The sequence below is a fragment of the Chiloscyllium punctatum genome, chromosome 26 (genome assembly GCF_047496795.1).
Source record: "Chiloscyllium punctatum isolate Juve2018m chromosome 26, sChiPun1.3, whole genome shotgun sequence".
Classification (NCBI taxonomy): domain Eukaryota; kingdom Metazoa; phylum Chordata; class Chondrichthyes; order Orectolobiformes; family Hemiscylliidae; genus Chiloscyllium; species Chiloscyllium punctatum.
In genome coordinates this window covers 22,621,437-22,641,541 of record NC_092764.1, presented here as the reverse complement: position 1 = coordinate 22,641,541, position 20,105 = coordinate 22,621,437, and the positions used below count along the sequence as shown (strand labels likewise).

The 20,105-nt window shown below is 41.6% G+C and overlaps 1 protein-coding gene across 1 annotated transcript in view; it reads left to right on the top strand.

The window, feature by feature from the left end:
• The first annotated feature begins 10,289 nt into the window (after positions 1-10,289).
• The window catches only part of wfdc1 (WAP four-disulfide core domain 1), a 42,281-nt gene continuing 32,465 nt past the window's right edge, over positions 10,290-20,105 (top strand). Inside the window, exon 1 of the mRNA XM_072595939.1 lies at positions 10,290-10,690. Coding sequence (XP_072452040.1) covers positions 10,559-10,690 — 132 coding nt within the window. The 5' untranslated portion in view covers positions 10,290-10,558. The remainder of the gene's footprint in view (positions 10,691-20,105) is intronic.

Genomic DNA, 20,105 nt, shown 5'->3' with positions numbered 1-20,105 from the left:
GCTATGAGCTAGGTCTCAGCATGGAGCTGCTCTTTTGTAAAAAGAAATTGTCCAAGGGATGTGTGTATCACTGGCCAGGCCATTTATTACCAATTGCCTTGAGATGACGGTGGACAGCTGATGAGGATGTTTTATACTGCATTATTGTTTCTGTAGCATAACCACAATCAACACACCACTACTGGCATTCACAATGTATGTATGCCAAGGAGTGATATCGGATAAAGGAAAGTTAATCCATCCTACTGTTACAACTGATTGTCAAGTGAAGGTCCGTAAATTTGTTATGATTCCAGGTGGCATACCCCAAGTATTATATTCCCTTTTGAGGAAATGTGAACTTGCTTTCCCTCTTAATTCAACCACTCTCTTTGTTGGCCGCAACAAAATTAATTTCAAGACATTCGCTTCCCACATGAATGGCCTTTTCCAATCCAAGTGTATTGATACAGGTCCACAATCCTTTATCCAAAACCCTAGGGGCCAGCTGGTTTGTGGAATTTGGAATTTTTTCAGATTTCGGATAAAGTGACAGTTTAACGGTGAAATTAAAAACTTCTTACTGAACAGCAGACATACCTGTGAGCACTATAAGTACTGAGACAGAATTGATGCCTGCCAGTGCTGGGCCACACCGCCACATGACATCTGAGTGACGTGGGTCAAGTGGGTGTGGAGTTGGGTTAACTGTTTGCACACCAAACAACCTTGTTATGGAGAAAAAAAACTTCACAAAAACAACTTCGGATTTCTGAGCTTTTTGGTTTTCTGGGTTTCAGTTAAAGGATTATGTACCTGTATTTTATAAGGAGTGAAATTAAATCTATACGTTTCAAAATCAAGACAAGATGTGGTTTAATAACTAAACATGAAAAAAGATATATAAACAACAAATATGACACACAAAGACAAATTAGAAATGTGAAATGAGTACAAATAAAACAAAATAAAAGCTATAATTGATGACTGGTTTCTATGATGAGTGGGTGGTCGAACATTAGAGCTACCATGTTGAATAATACCAGTAACACTGACAGTGGGGTAAAGCAGTTGACTTCAAAATTTTTGACTGTGCAGTTATCTGGCAAGTTTTCACCTTGTTTCCTTCTTGACAGTGAATTCACTGAGGGTTTGTCTGGCTTCCAGCATTCAGAGTGATGAGTTGGTTTTCTTTACCTGCAGTGCAGAAGTGTCTAAAGCTGTCCTTAGTCTGTGACCTTCACAACACACTAGTACACACCATTCCAGGGGCTGCTGTTGATTTTTAAGTCCATATGTTTGTATATTTGCAGAAAAGTGAGAAAAACATGACTGCAGGCTTTCTCGTCAAACGGGTAGTCAGCACCTATTATTTCTTCCTTTGAGGGCTCTGTATGAAACAGGCACTCCACCGAGGTGACATCCTATGGTCTCACAAAGGGCTTTGCCAGGCAGCCACTGAATTGACAGCTATGGTCATCCCTTTTTTTAAAAAAAACACATCGTAATTAAGAGTTCAATATAGTCATAAAGTAAGCTGGGGTAATGGTCCACTATTAATGCCTTGCCTTTGATTGCAACAAAGAAGAGGGTCATCACTGTCCAGAGTTTATAGGCATTCAGCTGCAAGGTCAAGTAGGTATTGGTCACAGGATTAAAGGTAACAGCAAAGGCTGCTTAAAACTACTTTGCATTTGACATCCTTGGTAAAGTAAATCAGATGGTGCACTCTACACTAATTGTAAAATTGGACAATACACTGTTTGTTATTAATGTATTTTAAACATCTAACCACAAAGACAGGTGAACATATAGTTATAACCCAATTAGGAGAATAAAGCAAAGGAGCGAATGGTAGAAGTAGTTATAAAACAATGTCAGAGCGAGTGCTTTTTTAGCCAATCAGAGAGAAAAGACAGGAAAGGTTTCAAGGACCTACTTCTCGCTGTTAGAGGAATTATATCCGAATGAACAATAAGAATGGGTGAAGCAGAGGGAGTGAAGGAATGTAACAAACACCTGATTAGAGGCTGTAGACAACACATAGAACTGGTTTGAATTTCTGACACAGCGTGAGTGGGAGCATGGGGTTTAAACATGAGACTGGAATACAGAATAATCATTGAAGACTTTGTAAACCTAATTTGTCTGTATGACTCTTTGCTGGGCAACTGCAAAACAAATCCCAGTTCTCCACACTGTCTTCTTGTATTTCACTGTGTTCATTAAATATTTATCTCCTCTACTGTTAAAAAAAAGTATGTCCATCTATTCTAAACATGTTTGCTGAATCTCACATCAGTTCCTGTGTGGGATCTGCTGAAGTCTTTTTCAAATCTATTGTTGAATACAATGAAGTGATCATCTCACTGAATAAAGTGACCTGACACTGTTTAGGTGAAACAGATAAGTTGAAATCAAAAAGCAGAATGTCGAAGCTGCTGGAATCTGAAATAAAAAAAATTAGAAAATAGTCAACAGATCAGGCAGCACCCATGGAGAAAGGAGCAAAATTAACAATCCGGGTCTGTGAATTTCCATCAGAACTGTGAGAAGCTAGAGATGTTGCAGGTTTTGAGGAAGAGTGCTTGGGACCAACACAAAAATATAAAGTCTGTAGTAAGGTGAAAGACAGGAGAGATTGAACAACAGGAGAGGTGCTCTTCCAAGGCCAAAGGGAATGGCAATGGAACATGAAAACAAGAAAGGAAAGAATATTTAATAGTATTCAAGATTGGACTCTTGCTTTCCCCATCAGTGGCAGGACTCTCTGTGCTTTTCAACAAGAACAGTTAAGTTCTTGTTGAGAAGTTCCATTGAAAATTTTCTTGACTTGCCACCCTTAAGTGATCAATTAATTCTGGCGGGTGATATAGGTGCTTAGTTGCTGGACAAGGAAACCAAGGTGACCTTTCAGCTAGCTTTGGGCATTTTTTGTGGGGGAGGGGGGTTAACCTCTAACCTCTAACCTCCAATCTTTGGAAAACAGAGGCGGGAATAATAGGGAAGAGGCCTCTGAAAGCCACTCCACCCTCCGTCTTTGTCACAAACCCCAGTAACAACCCTCCTCCCTACAATTTGCACCCCATTACAAGAAAGAGAAAGCTATACATTTTCACAGCTGGATCTCCCAAGGAGTAACCTCAGTTGATGGCTTTTAGCACCCATATGATGCAGGCCCCTAATGAGCAGGAGACGGGGAATGAATTAGTTGCCATCTAACACCTCTATACCCAAGCCTGTCACAAAAGAAGAATATGGTGTCCAGGGAGTTAAGAAAAGACTAAGCCTGGAGCTTCAGTGGGTTGTGGAATGTGAGCATTATTACAAATCATTCTGTAAACTAGCTTTCAGGCACACTCAAGCAACATTCATTGGCTGGATGACTTAGTCATGCAACCTGTTCAATTTAAATGCATTCTCCACTGAAGAATGCGCAAGATCAGATTTTAAGGGTTACCGTTCCAGTGGTGAGTTCACTTCCTTTGAGCCTGGCAGTTGCCAGCTTTCTTTGAAGCTGTGATCAAATGCATTAACTGTTGAGCACAAAACCATATGCATTTCATGGTGATGTAGTTGAATCCCTTGTTTCAAGTGTTTGTTGCAGTTGAACTTTTCTCCATAAATCACTGGTTCACAGTAAAAGCACTTGCACCTGCTTTGAATTCTTTACAATTAATCAAATGGAATATTTGAAGTCAGCCAAACAGCACTGCTTTCAATTTCAAATATAGACTTGCACTGTGATTGAAATCCACAATTAACGTGGGCAAAAGTCAACATCCAATGGCTCAGTTGATGAATGTACAGGTCAGGATGATCGATCTAATTCCAGTTGTATTGATTTGACTGGTTTCATCTAAAAAAACAGCCGCGGCTTTAACTGCACCTTGGTGAGACTGATAAAACCAGTCAATTTTCATGTTGGTCACTATTCAGTCGCTCTTCAATAATTTGTGTAAACATTGTATGTATCTTCCTGCCAGCAATGGGCTTAAGTTGTGGGAAGGATTGGGAGAACTGTTACCAAAATTCCAGGCTGAATACTAGATGAGAATGCATCACCACACACCATCTAAACTCAGCTCTGAAAATGGCCCCAAACTGAGGCAGCTGTAGGCAATCCAATCACTATTAAACCTTAAACTAACAAGTAGTTATATCAAAAGGAGCAGATGTGACAGTGAAAGGGAAAGGAAAAATGGTAGGATAGAGCTACAATGATCACAGGATAATATTTATGTAGCCATCTACTCTCCAGGATCTGCAAAATTACCACCCACACAAGAAAATAATCAAAGACACTTTTTCCATTTAGAAGATGAGATTCCCTACCCTGTTGACTCTTCCTATTGGAGTCACAAGATCGATTGACAAAAGAAAAATTTCAGTATAAGATATTAAGCTGCTCTTGTCCACTGATGAAGGGGAGCTTGATTGCCATTTATAGCTCGCTATTTTAAAGAATCTCTACCGTGTGGAAGCAGGCCATTCAGCCCGTCAAGTCTACACTGACCCTCTGAAGAACATTCCACAAGACCTGCCCCATCCTTGTAACCCTGCATTTCCCATGGCTAATCCAACTAACTGGGGGAGGAAACCCGCACAGGCACAGGGCAAACATGCAAGCTTCACATGGACAGTGACCCAAGGCTAGAGTTGAACCCAGATCTCTTGTGCGGCGGGGCAGTAATATTAAACATTGAGCCACCATGCCATCCTATTGGGTGAAGTAGTAAACAAGAATGTGGTCAGTTTCTGAACTTACATAAGTCAATACTGAGACCTAAAGGTTGTAAAGTGCCTAATAGCTTACACAGTAGATTAATCTTTAAGGGTGAGCCTGGCCAGTAAAAAGAAGAGTTTACTTTATTAATTGGTGGGAATCAGTATTAGAAGTGGAGCGTAGGAGGGTAGTATGGGATAGTTCAAGACTAGGGGGCACATTTTTAAAGTAAGAAGAGAGAGATTTTAAAAAGACATGAGGAGCAAATGTTTTACACAGAGGGTGGTTCGCATGTGCAATGAACTTCCTGAGGAAGTGGTGAATATGTGTGCAGTTACAATGTTTAAAAGACACTTTGTTAAGTACATGCTTAGGAAAGGCTTGTAGGGTTATGGACCCGGAGCTGGTTGGGTGGGACTGGTTTAGATCAGCATGGGCTGGTTGGACCGAAGGGACTGTTTCCTTGCTGTATAACTCTATGACTATGGTTCTATAAGTGAGTCAGATTCTACATAAATCAATGCACATTCTGGCAGAGGATTCTCGACAAGAATCAAGTATGGAGATCATCTGTACTTTCTCAAACATAGTCTCGACAGCAATTAACCAACTCAGCATAAATTGGGAACTGATGCCTCTGTGGTTCAGTTCTTCACTGGATAACACACGTTCAAAATGAACATGTGATGACCATAATTGTTTTGATTCAACAAAATATTTACTGTGACATTTTGGATTTTTGACCTTCCTTTACACAAAGAATTAGAAAACAAAAGTAAGTTTTAAAGGTTGTGCTTTTACAACAAGGTACTTTCAGGTTCATTAAAGTTTGTACTGACATTATGAATGCTTAAAATTCTGGTTAAATAAAGAATGAAATAAAAACTTGCTTTATCAAGCAGCTTTCATAACTGTAGGACATTCCAAAGCACTTCACAGGCAAAGGAACACCTTGAAAAGTCACCATTGGTGTAACATAAGAAATATAAGCTTTAGCATTCTTGTCCCAGTGACAGAAATAACACAGGATCTCTACAGTGTAGAAGCAGGCTATTCAGCCCAGCAAGACAACACCGACCCTCCATACAGTATCCCACCCAGACCCACTCTCCTATCTCTAGGAACCTGCATTCCCCATGGCTAATGTACCTAGTCTGCACGCCCCTGGATACTATGGGCAATTTAGCATGGCCAAGCCATCTAAACTGCACATCTTTAGACTGTGGGAAGAAACCAGAGCACCCAGAGGAAGCCCACTCAGACACAGGGAGAATGTGCAAACTCCACACAGACAGTTGTCCAAGAGTTGAATCAAATCCAGATCCCTGGCACTGTGAGGCAGCAGTGCTAACCGCTGAGCCACTGTGCCACCCTGGCAAAACAAAGAACTGCAAGTGCTGGAAATAAGAAACTAAAATGGAAATTGCTGGGAAAATTCTGGCAGCAGGTATGGAGTGAAAGCAGAGTTAATATTTCAGGGCCCAGTGACCCTTCTTTAACAGAAGTGAAGCACCAGCCTGTTTTGGCAAATGGTAAAGACCTCACAATAGTGACATTTGGAAGACTTTAGCTGCTGATAGCTGTAAACAATAAGACAGTGAAAGAGTCAGGTCAATCAAAGGCCAGCATGTCAGGTGGTTTTGAAAATATGAAAATTGTGATTTGATCTTTTGTAAAGTTCAGGAAAACAGGGTAGGGAATTAAGAATTATTTTACCCATATAAAACAAACTACTAAGTAGGAAAGCATAATATAAAAATGTGAAGACTAGTTGTACTGTTGGGATTAAAATAATTTGATTTTAGGTTGCTCTTTATGCTTGTCCACTGTGAAATAAATTAAATAATTTCTTGTCAGTCTAATCTTATAAAATGTTTTGTCAATTCACTGTTGAAGAGACTAAAATCATGTGCATTGATTAATAATAATGAATTCAGCATCACAAGAGCATCACTATAAGCCTGGATACAATTATTTAGTCATTGGTCAGTCCCAGTCCGCTGCTAAATATAAGATACTTTAGTATCACTACATCCAAGTAAATACCAAAGGCCAGAGTACAAACTGTAGTAGCTAGGGATATGCAAGGGATTAAATAGGTTTCTTTTCAGGGAAGCATGCTTGTTTAAAGATAGGGTGATGAAGGGCTTATGCCCGAAACATTGATTCTCCTGCTCCACAGATGCTGCCTGATCGGCTGTGCTTTTCCAGCTCCATACTTTTCAACTCTGATCTCCAGCATCTGCAGTCCTCACTTTCTCCTGTCTTACAAAAGGATTTGGCAGTAATATGTAGTTGTTTGCCAAGCACCATGAAATATGGGCATACTGCTCTACCTTCACCATCACTGGGTCAATATGTTACAGACAAGAGCTAGAGATCATTGTGTAGTTAAAACACTGACTTCTATCCAAATGTACAACTGTAAAAGTATATCTTTTCCATGGAAAGACGATGAATCTTAGCCAGCCCATTTCTATCTGATCATCCTCTCAATCCTCAATGGTGTTATCATTTTCATTATCATTGGTGTTATGACTCCTTCCATTGAATTGCCTTAATAAATACTACTTCTCAGTCTGACAAAACAGTAATCACTTAGTCTTTCAACCTTGATCCAGGCACAGATGTAAGATTTAAAGATCATATATAAAAGTAAGTAGGAGATAGAACATAGAAGTAGATCATTGGAGACAAAACAGATTCAAGTCATTGTTTACCCTTCATGCAAGCAAATAGTTCTATTCACATTTCCTCACCCTGTTCCCATATCTCTTTCATTCACTTACCTTTCCAATCAAATCTTGAATGTTGACATAGTTTCTGCCTTAACCACAAACATTGAAGTGAATTCCACACCTTCACAACTGTCTCTGGAATGAATTCTCTCTTGCTCTTTGTTCTAAATCACTTGCATTTAATCTTGTACCTATGACCCCCAGCCCATTCTGGACCTTTCAACTGTTGCAAACAAGCATATTTCAACCTACTCTTCCCACGATTCCTTATTGCAAACAAATATATCATATTACCCTATAACCTATGGCATTTTAACAGCAAAACCTTTAAGAAGCTTTCATTTTATTCATTCGTGGTACATGGCTTCCTTCAACAGTAAAGCAACATCAGTATGAGAAACCTGAGGAAAATTGAAAGCATTGAGTGTCAAAGGAAATACCTCCACTCGTAAGGATTATGATTGCCACAAAGGAAAATGGTTGTGATTCTTTAACCAAGACTGCTAGTTGTAACCCAACAGCATTACTGCAAGAGTGTCTCAGGATAATGAACATCTTTGATTATTTTAAGAGTGCCCTTCTCCTCTTGGACAACATGGTCAGAAGTGCATTCATCTGCCAACAATACAGCTCTATTCATAATTCCTATTATAGTGAAGCAGTTGCTGACAGCCACTAGTAGCAGCTGGGGAAAATCCACATCTCATCGAAAAAGTAGCATTTACATCACATAAGTGCCTGGAAATATCAACCAACCTGAAAAATCACAGCTGTTTCTCCTTAACCTTTAATACCATCTCCATAACTGACTTTACAACTATCAATGTTTTGGGAAGGTCATCATTACAAAAGCATAGAATTATAAAATGGTTAAATTACAGGAGGCCACTCAGCCCAATGTGTTTGTGCTGCCTTGCAAAAAGAGAAACTCAACTAATATCACTTCCCTGCACTTTCTCTACAGTCTTGCAAATTTTTTCTCCTAAAATAATTACTCAACACTAATTATCTCCATCATACTCTCAGGATACACATTCCTGATCCTAACTACACACAGGGTAAAAATGTTTTTCTTCCTGTCACCTCTGGTCCATTTGCTAATCCACTGTAAATTGGCTTTCTCAGGTCTTTAAACCAGTTGGGCTCTGCCCAGATGCCTCATGGTTTTGAACAACTCTATCACTGATGATAGACTTAACTGAGTTGGCCAGAGTAACACAGTGACTATTAGCGTAGGGCAGATACTTGCTACTCTACAACTGGCTTGCCTTCTAATCTTTCAATGTCATTTGATAAACTTAGATCAATAATGTGATGGAATAATACCTCAAAGATGAACATAGTTACCTGCGTAAGTAGGAAAAGCCTTTGTTTTTTGTCGTGGAAGTGTCAGTGTTGGACTGGGATGGACAAGGTCAAAAATTACTATAACCCGCAGTGCTGTGTGATTTTTGACTTTGTTTTTTGCAACTGTAGAGAAGCTCTGACAAATGTCAAAATTCCAATGTTTTGTTGTTGTTTTGCACTCTGCAAAGACTATACAGATATGATTTAGAACATTTTTATGCACTTACAGATGATTTTTGTGAATAAAGTATATTTTGAAATAAAAAGTAGTGACGGAATAGTCATTGCTTGCTTGCCAAGTGCAATCAGAATATCCCATAAACGCAGTGCCATTCATTTGACTGGTGCCCTTATCACTGGGTAAGTGTCCAGACAATCAGCAGGTCACTGGCTTTAGTGTGTAGAAAGTACAGACATAGTAACATCTGAGCTAGTCTCCTACCTTGCAACATAGCAATAAACACAATTTTGCAGCTGCACCTAACATTTCAAAAGCAAATTCAGATTTATTTTGATCTTTCTTAAAACAGTAACAAAGGCACTAGATTAATGTATTTATTTCCTCAGGCATTGGATGACAGTTTTATTGCCATTTACACATTGATTGATGGTGCGTTTGAATCTGCATAGGCACAATTGGAGTTAGGTTGTGGGATGTGGTGGTGGGACAATATTTCTTGGTAATTACCCTAGCCAGTTTAAATTTGGATGCAGAACGTCATTTCACTATCTGTGACATCCAGGGTATCCAACTAGGGTATCCCTGCAGTAAAACTGTCAGTTCAGCAAATGCTTAGAATGTTGATATGCACAGTACAGTTTTAGAAGATGACTTTGCATGGGTTACACTTGCTCTTTGCAAGTACGTCCAAGGGTAAAGTGCTTACCAGAGTTCATAGCCACATCAGGATTAAGAATTCTAAACTGCAGTTAGACCATGTGCGAAACCAGAATTAGGTTGACACAAAAACCTCTTTTCAGCCGGTCCATCGATCCACTTGAATTAGCAAATAAATCTGTTCTTGGCAATTAATTAGTCGCTCCATGAAGATAAACAGTGGGGATATGTGGTGCTGGGAGATGATTTCTGGGAAATGACCCTTGCCAGTTTACATTGGGGGGGTCCGGTGGTCTGTTAGTTAAGATGTCGAACATTTACGTATGGCAACAGTTCGGCACCTGGAAGTGCACTTGGCACTGTCTTCAAACACTGATCTCATTTTAAACTCTTGTTTCCCTTGAATTCGATCCACCTACTGTTTTAAATCCTCTCCTAAACGTTCTGTTTTGTTTTGTTTAATCGCAATAAAATGCACGTTGGGATATGCCTCATTTATCCCTTTTTACGTCGGATTGAAATTTATACCCTGTCAAAATCCTTCCACTATTCCCATATGCCGGCTGCTTTATTGTTGTGGGGTTTTTTTTTAATGAACACGGCTCAGCTGTTCCATTCTAAACAGCTGGAGGGGAGCTGGGGTCCCAGAGCTAGAGTTCCCAGTTAAGGACAGTTTATTGTAGTCAAGTGTGCGCGGGCAGACTGTCAGAGGACACGTTTGCTGAAATCTAAATATATCTGGCTAATATTAGGGTAAAGGCAGTCGGTGGGTGGAGGAGAGGCGTGAATATCTCATCACACAGACACACACAAAAAGTTTCTTTTCCCCAGCTCGCTGCTCCCACTTTGACTCTGCATTCAAGCTCGGTCAAGTCTAGCTCTGACCCTGTGTACACCGCCCTCTGATCGCCACGGGAAGACAGTCGGACGATGGGTCACTGTGGAAGTTGGAAGGGAAGTTTACCAAAGGCGCTTGCCGCTACCCTGCTCTGTCTGTTAGCGCTACAGCCCAGCCCTGGGCTTGCCAAAAGTTTCCGTGTGAAAGTAGCAGATAAAAACGATGTGAGTATTGCTATTCAAAAGGTGTGGTGCGGGGCGTACATCAGTGAAAAGTAAGCACAGACTGATCCTAAAGTGAGCTCTTGGTTTTAACGTGAAGTGCTCGTGAGCCGATTTTAATCCAGGGCACATGCTTGAGAGATTGGAGTCAGGAGATGGGTTGATTGCTGGTGCTTTAAGTCACAAATTCGACTGGGAACGAATACAGTCCTAGCACGCTGGAGTTTCTGCTGAACATTCCTGTAAACGGAGGACTGGGGGGGGGAATGCTCTCACAAGAAATTCCCCGTCATTCTGAACGAGTTCACCCCAGAGAGCCTTTGGAAGAAGTAATTGCAGAGAATACTTTTGAGAAGCGTGATGGAGCCTGGGGGTGGGTGAGATTCCCTGGTCTTTCCAGTACAAGGGGGGGCAATCCCTGCCCAGCCCCTGTCCCCGGTGCCTTGCCGTTCACTGGCGGAGACCCTCCCCATTAACATTTGACATGAATCCGAAAATTGCTGGAGAAATTCACCAGGTCTGGCAGCGAGAAATAAAGGGTCAGTGGACTCGAAACGTTAACTCCGCTTTCCCTCCACAAAGGCTGCCAGACTTACTGAGTTTCTCCAGCTATTTCTGTTTTTGTTTCCGATTTTCAGCATCTATGGATTTCTTTTGTTTTATTTTAACACTTCTTTAAAATCCTGATATCTGGGTGGGGCCATTCTGCATGGCATAATTAGGACTCAATACTGTATACCAATTTCTATACAGAATACTAACATTTCTGCAGTTTAAAAATATCGGGATTGAAACTAAAAAGGAGAGTTTCTTAGCCACAGTGAAGAATTGATGAGAAGGAAGAGAAAAATATGATGCTTGACGGAGTTTCAATACCTGAGGAATACACACACACACAGCATTGCTGATTAGGTAATAAAACCACAGCGCCGATAATGCCAGTAACTGGTTCGAAATAAATTTCCCATTACTGAAGGACTAATGTTATCTTAACCCTGAATGTATCACAGCAAATGCTTTGCAAATCCAAACCTTTCCATTCTCCCTTATCTGAAGCCAGTTTAGTGACTGAGTAGAGAGCCAGCTTCTGATAGCTTGCCATTGTTTTGCAAAGGACTGTATGTCAGCCGGGGGTGATGATAAACTACCCCTGCTCGGAACAAAACATGTGAACCTCCCCATCACTCACGAACTATGCTTGCTGCAAATCGATCCCTGGAATGTGAGGTAGCCTCTCTGCATTACACCGTGTCGCTTATCTTTATCTCCCTGCGTTTTTAATTTGTGTGAATTACAACTTCACTGACAAGTGAAATAATATAGCCGTCTAGAAAATGAGATAGATGCAGTTCGTGTTCTTTGGTTGAGGACGTCAGAACAAAGAGAAACGTGGTGCAGTACAGTAGTACAATAGTACAGTAATGGTGCGGATTTAGTGAGGATTAAACATTAAGTAGGTAGTAGCGTGACTAGGCCCATTATAAGTTGCAAAATCTATATTAAATCATGCATTCTTCAAATCGCCTCTGCTGTCCAGTTGGGAGAAACTACAACTGGCTCCATTCCATTCCTATCTATTCTCTCATAGTCAAAAAGATCACATGCAACAGCTTATCTTGCTCCTCTGTTACATCTGTAATAGCTCAAAGATCAAACTGTTCCCTTCCTACTTCTGCCTCTGTTCAACATCCTCTGAAAGCACAATGCTGATTGCCACCTTTGTGCTGCTGACACCCAGCTGTGTCTCACCATCTTCAGTGTCTTGCAATTTGTCTAATATCCAAGTTTGGATGAGGGAAAATATCCCCTCATTAATTCACAGAAGTGTCACAGTGCAGAGGGAGGTCCTTCAGCCCATTGTGTCTTCACTGGCTCATTAAGTGAACGGAGTGATAATCTCCTGCTTTTTCCCTATACCTTTGCATGTTATGTTTTTTCAAATTGTCATCCAATGTCCTTTGAATGCCTCAACTGACATGTAGACACACACACGTCTGTGGCAGGTGTGACTTAAAACCCAGGTCTTCTGGCTCAGAGGTAAGGGCTCTACCACTGCACCATTTTGGAGAGACTGAAACTATTGTCTTTGGTCCTGAATTTCTGTCAGTCAGTCTGTCATCCATGACATGTCTGAGGCGGATCTGGACTGTTCACACTTTCTGAGTCCTATGTGTCACTGAGTTGAGATTCCAACCACTCACCTCTTTGCCTAAGGCTGTTAACTGCTGCCACCTCCACTAAGTTACTCATTTCTGCCCTACTTCAGCTCATCCATGCCCGTGTCACTACTCGACATTCAGTTATATCAAAGCTGGTATCTCACGATGAACAGTAAATGCTTGTCTTGCTAGTGACGTGCACATCCAAAATATTGAAGGCAGATGCATTCACTTCTCTGGTGCTGAGCTTTTGATTAGGCTTAACATGTAGTACTTCATTAGTACTTACTTGTCGATTGTGAGGGGTCACCTAATGATTACTGTCTTTAAATACTAATGATTGCGAGGTGCAAAGCATGCTAATTGGTTGGGTTTGATTTATTCTGGTTGGTTTTGTTATTCATGTTAGTTAAATGACTGAAACAACTTCTACAATTGTAGAAAAGGAAAGAAATAAGAATTTAGAATAACTGCCCTTCCAATCCAGACTGCACTGGGCTTCACCATGAGGCTGGGAGTGTCAGGGGTCCAGTCATTCGACAAGGTACTGCACAAAAGGCTGCTGCATGTAATAAAGACGCATGGCATTATTGGTAATGTATTAGCATGGAAAGAGGATTGGTTAGCCATCAGGAAGCAAAGAGTGTGAATAAATTAGTGTTGTTCTGGTTGGCAGTCAGTGACTAGTGGTGTACCTCAGGGATCAGTGTTGGAAGTGCAATTATTCACCGTTTACAGAAATGATTTGGAGTTGGGGGCCACCTGAGATGTATCAAGGTTTGTGAATGACACTAAGATGAGTACTAGAGCAAAGTGTGCAGAGGACTATGATTTTGCAGAGGGACATAGATAGTTTAAGTGAGTGGACAAAGATCTGGCAGATGGAATACAATGTTAATGAATATGAAGTCATCCATCTTGGTAGGATTAACAGTAAAAAGGACTGTTACTCAAATGGTAAGAAATTGTGGCACAGGGCTATGCAGAGGGACCTGGGTGTCCTTGTGCATGATCACAGGAGGTTGGTTTGCAGGTGCAACAGGTAAATAGGAAGGCAAATGGAGTTTTGTCCTTCCTTGCTAAAGGAATTGAGTTTAAAAGCAGAAAGGTTATGTTGCAGCTGTATAGGGTGTTGGTGAGGCCACACCTGGAGTACTGCGTGCAGTTTTGGACTCCTCACTTGAGAAAGGATGTACTAACACTGGAGGAGGTTCACTAGGTTGATTCTGGAGTTGAGGGGGTTGGCTTATGAGAGACGCTGAATAGACTGGGGCTGTATTCATTGGAATTTAGAAGAATGGTGGGGGGTGGGGTGAGGGGAGCATGGGTATCTTATAGAAACATATAAAATTATGAAGGGAATAGATAGGATAGAAATAGATAAGATGTTTCCGCTGGCAGGTGAAACTAGGACAAGAGGGCATAGCCTCAAAATTAGGGGGAACAGGTTTAGGATTAAATAGAGTAGGAACTTCTTCACCCAGAGTTTTGTGAATCTGTGGAATTCCCTGCCCAGTGAAATAGTTAAGTCTTCCTCAGTAAGTGATGGATAATTTTTTGAACAGTAAAGGAATGAAGGGTTATAGTGAGAGGGCGGGTAATGGACCTGAGGCCATGAAAACTTCAGCCATGATTTTATTGAATAGCGGAGCAGCCTCAAAAGGCCAGATGGCCTCCACCTGCTCCTAGTTCTTATGTTCTTAAGTCCAGGCTGAGGTTGGGAGTTTGATGCCGCCCAAGGATGGGAGATTAAAATCAAAAAAAGGAAAAAAGTGAAACGAGAGAGAAATAAAGAAAAGAAATGGACGGAATGGCTGAGCTCTGACTCGGGAGCTGGGGAGTCTGGGCGCCTCCTAGCAGAGCGCTTTAGGGAACATCTCCGAGACACCCGCACCAATCAACCAAACCGCCCCGTGGCCCAACATTTCAACTCCCCCTCCCACTCTGCCGAGGACATGGAGGTCCTGGGCCTCCTTCACCGCCGCTCCCTCACCACCAGACGCCTGGAGGAAGAACGCCTCATCTTCCGCCTCGGAACACTTCAACCCCAGGGCATCAATGTGGACTTCGACAGCTTCCTCATTTCCCCTTCCCCCACCTCATCCTAGTTTCAAACTTCCAGCTCAGTTACTGTCTCCTTGACTTGTCCGACCTGCCTATCTTCTTTTCCACCTATCCACTCCACCCTCTCCTCCTTGACCTATCACCTTCATCTCCTCCCCCACTCACCCATTGTACTCTATGCTATTCTCTCCCCACCTCCACCCTCCTCTAGCTTATCTCTCCATGCTTCAGGCTCACTGCCTTTATTCCTGATGAAGGGCTTTTGCCCGAAACGTTGATTTCGCTGCTCGTTGGATGCTGCCTGAACTGCTGTGCTCTTCCAGCACCACTAATCCAGTATCTGACTCAGAAGTCCTACTCCTCCCCCATCTTGGGAGGATTAAGTTGAACAACTGGAAGGGGACCTTGTTTTTAAGAAATTTCAAAGATCCAAAACCTTCCAAGAGTGGAGAGGAGGAAATTAGTGAGAAAAGCAACCACAAGCCAGGGAGCTGGAAATCTACAGCTACACCTCTCTTGGCGTAGGATGGTGTGTTGGTCTTTTTTTTTCAAAACCAAAAGGATTTATCACCACTTTTGCAAGGGAGAAACTCAGTCTTTCAAAGGAATTCAAGTCAACACTAGTGCCTATCCAGAATGTTTGTCGATGGCCTATCTTCAGAGTTGTCATCATTTCCTGGGCCAATGAAGTGCCCATTAAGCTCACCAATCCCTGTTAACAATTTGCATTCTCTGTGGTAACCCTGGTGAAACCAGCTGCAGAATGACCATCTTGCTCCTGCCCTGCTCCTCAGGTGGAATAAATGCTGCTTACTAAAGTGAAGAATCTCATTCATTACCATCCCATGTTGGGAAATATTGGCCCCGGGGCCTATCAATATTCAGCATGCACTAGAAGTGAGCAAGAATTCTTGCTGCCAGCAATTACTCTGAATCTGAGTTAATAAGACCTAATGTACAACCTGATAGGATATGAATTCAGATGAGCTCTGTGCCAATTGTAACTGCAGGTGCTATGTATGCAAGGGAAGGTGCATCCATAACTACAAATATAACAACAAACACAAACAATGAATTGTAGCAGACAAACCACTTTAAAAAAGGATGTAATTCCAAAAGCGTGACTATACACTGAGGACTTCAATTATGTGAATCGATTGGAGAAGGTGGGGTTCTTCTTACAGAAAATACTGAGAGGGAATTTGATATACAGTGTGGAAGCAGACCATTTAGCTCATTGAGTCCACATTGAACCTCCTAAGAGCATTCCACCCAGACCCACCCCATCTTTGTAACCCGGCATTTTCTAAGGCAAATCCAACTAACTTGCACATTTTTGGACTGTGAGAGGAAACCCATACAGACACAGAGAAAGTGCAAACTCCACATAAACAGTAGACCAAGGGTGGAGTCGAACCGAGGTCCCTAGCACTGAGGCAGCAGTATTAACCAGTTAGCCACTGTGCCACCCATATGAGGTGATTAATTAGGGTGGTTAGAAAAACGTTCCCACTGGCGTAAAGGTTAAGAAAATAAGGACACCAATCTTGATAATTGTGACAAAATCAAAGACTAGAAGAGGAAAAGGCATTTTTAGTGCAGTACTGCATGAAAAGGAGGTGGTACTGATTGTGGCATCTCTTAAAATCTGGTGAGGAGGTGTATTGACTCCCCTCTTTTCAAACTCCCCAGTGTCCATAGCCCACACTTACAGCTGAATCTTCTTGTATTTTGGTAAAATATCAGTCTAATGGAGTTTCATGGAGGGCTTTTCTCTGAGATGCTGAGCAAGTTTTCTCTTGCCATCTTACCAAGCGGCTGTCATCAGTTACCGACCACGCCATAATGGCGACCTTGTTATCTGATAGCCCATTCTATCACTTGCTAAAGCCAGATAAACCTGCCAATGTCCAGTTACCCCAGGATTCCTGGCACCAACCCCAGGACGCTGCCCTGCACCATTCCTAACATTTGGCCTAAGGGGCAGTGTCTTCTTCTCTCAGGACTGCCAGAGGAGGCTATGACACCAGACCATGGCAGCCTGGTCTGGTTGTTACCCAGGTCAATGAAGTCTCAGCCATCTGGAGGAATGCGGAACGGTATATGAAGAAGAGCAATGACCTTCTCTGCTCCTCTGTGCTAAGTACCACCACTATCTCTCTGCTACCTCACATGTACCCTATCTCCACTGTTTCATTCAAACCCCACAAAAGCTCGTGCTCTACCATTCTCATTATTGCATGCAACATTGCCTCTCACTCAGTATCACCCTCCCCAGACCCTTTACTGTACCAACTCTACATGCTCTTTGTGCAGACTCTTCCTTCAGAACACTGCACCACCTTTCCCACACCTGTAGCAACAGTAACAACTGTCATCTCCTTTAATGCCTCCCTTTCTCTCATTCCAGGAAAAGACAGCTCACAATAGGGCAGAGAGAGCCAAGATGGCTGCTGCCAGTGTTACCTCTTACTTGTTCTGCACTGCACGATCTCGAACGGCATGGCAGAGCAGCAGAAGCCAATGTACTGGCTCGTCTACATCTGCCTGCATGGAAACTCCCAAGTGTCTTGACTTGAATGATGACCTCAGACAGGATTTGAGCTATAGGGAGAAGCTGAACAGGCTGGGGCTGTTTTCCCTGGAGCGTCGGAGGCTGAGGGGTAACTTTATAGAGGTTTACAAAATTATGAGGGGCATGGATAGGGTAAATAGGCTCAGTCTTTTCCCTGGGATCGGGGAGTTCAGAACTAGAGGGCATAGGCTTTAGGTGAGGGGGAAAGATATAAAAAGAGACCTACGGGGCAACTTTTTCACACAGAGCGTGGTACGTGTATGGAATGAGCTACCAGAGGAAGTGGTGGTGGCTGGTACAATTGCAACATTTAAGAGGCCTTTGGATGGGTATATGAATAGGAAGGGTTTGGAGGGATATGGGCCAGGTGCTGGCAGGTGGTACTAGATTGTGTTGGGATATCTGGTCAGCATGGAGGGTTGGACCGAAGAGTCTGTTTCCATGCTGTACATCTCTATGATTCTATGACTCCTAGCTTTGTATCTGCACCAAATGACAAAGCAATACAGAAGTACTGTGAACCTGGCTGCTCTCGCTGAGGGGGCAAAGTACAGAAATGCAAGGCAAGGCAAGGATGGTTTGAGGCATCCACTGAGAGAGCAAGCCAACAGCCTTGAGCTACACCCTGGTTCAATCCATAAGGTGGGAGCCTGTCCCTGTGGGTAAAGTGTACTTGCAGCAGTCAAATGAAGTTGTTACTGCACTCTGAGGTGCAGCATAGAAGTGCAGGAGCACAGTGTAAGTGCTTCGGAGATGTGCCATGAACATGGGGTGCCAAGAAGCGTGCCCTGAAATGTTGCCAGGTATCTGAAATGATGGCATAGAGGCGCAAACATAACCCAAATGTCTGCTCAGACTTCCATGTCAGGAATTGTCGATGTCTAATTTCTTATGGTAAGTGGTAGGTTAGGGAGCTGCATATTAGTTGGGCAAGATTAAACTTAATTAGTCTGTTATCTAGCAGTAATCCCCCTTAATTACCATTTCAGTATATGCTAGCAAGAATCTTTGTTTATTTATGATTTGGAGATGCTGGTGTTGGACTGGGGTGTACAAAGTTAAAAATCACACAACACCAGGCTTTGATCCAACAGGTTTAATTGGAAGCACTAGCTTTCAGACACAATTGTGTCCTCCACAACCACCTGATGAAGGAGCAGCGCTCCGAAAGTTAGTGCTTCCAAATAAATCTGTTGGACTATAACCTGGTGTGTGATTTTTAACTTTATTTATTTACTTCTGGTTCTGACTTCATTGTTTTTAAACTTGATATCATTCATCTCCAAAATGTAAAACTTATTGCAGTGGTGTAAATCTACATAGAGGATGAGAGTTTCTTCATGCTTAGCTGGGTGGATTAAGTCTGTTGATTAAAAGTGTTAACTACAGTTCAGACAATTTTATTTATTGCACATTAATTTCATGAAATTTAATTAACTTGTGTGATCGACTGATTGCTGTGATTTTAAGTCAGTGCTTTTTCTTTTTGAAATAATTTCAGCCAATGAAAGTCCATGTATTAAAATAAGCTGATGGAATTTGTAAATCACCAATCTGTATTAGATCTGTACTGCAGCACTTCTAATAGGGAATTGGTGAAGCACCTGAGGGGAAAGTATTTGTAGGTTACAGAGAAACGTTAGGGAAGTGGATTTAGATCAATTGATCTTAGAGGGAGCAATCAATGCCTTTTTGTCAGTGTAGAAATTCATGAAATCATCTACCCAGTTTCTCCATTGAATTCAAATGACAGGAGTTTGCTAAGAAGCATTGGAAATCAGATTGTAAACTGTGATTTAGGCTCCATAGAAAACAGAAAATAGCAGTGTTGTTATATCAATAACTGATAAGGAATTGAAAAGTAAGCAAAAGCGAGTTTTGGTTAGCCCCTATGATACAATGATAACCTCCACATGGATAGAATCATGACTATTTTTCAACTGAAATTTCAAAGATCAAAGTTTAAACTTTTAATATGAGCTGCACATTGTCAAATAAACAGTGAGTTGCAATTTGAAGCAGATCGAAATGGAGAGATTTTTACAGAGTTCCTAATGGACAGAATAATGCAGAGTTTAACCATTAGATCAAAGCACGAAGACTTTTAGAGGTGTAATTTGTCTGGTGCATTTTCTTCCAGGAAAATGTATTTTCTGTTTCATTTCTGTCATCTTTAAACTTGCAGTTGCATGAATTGCAACTTTAAGATTAGATAATTACAACCTGTACTTAAAATGTTTCATTGTGGAGGAAGTAAACTGAACCATTTAGTGACCATTTAGTTTTACAATACCATCCTTTAAAATGATGACTGTCATAATCTGGCATTGAAAATAGAACTATGAAGAAGGGCTAAGGTCAAAGTAGACAGAAATCGTTTTAAATATAAACCACCTGCTCTTAGATATGCTCTACATAGTAATTTTCCATTTATCTTATTTATTAAGCTTGTCATTTTTAACAGTTGTTCCTCCTTGAAGAACTGCTCAGTTACAATTAAGTTTAAAAAGGCACTAAATATGTATGCAAACTGTAATCATAGAATCCCTACAGCAATCCGTCCACTGCGTTCAAACTGAAGAGCATCCCACCCAGATCCACCCCCCTACTTTAACTCTAC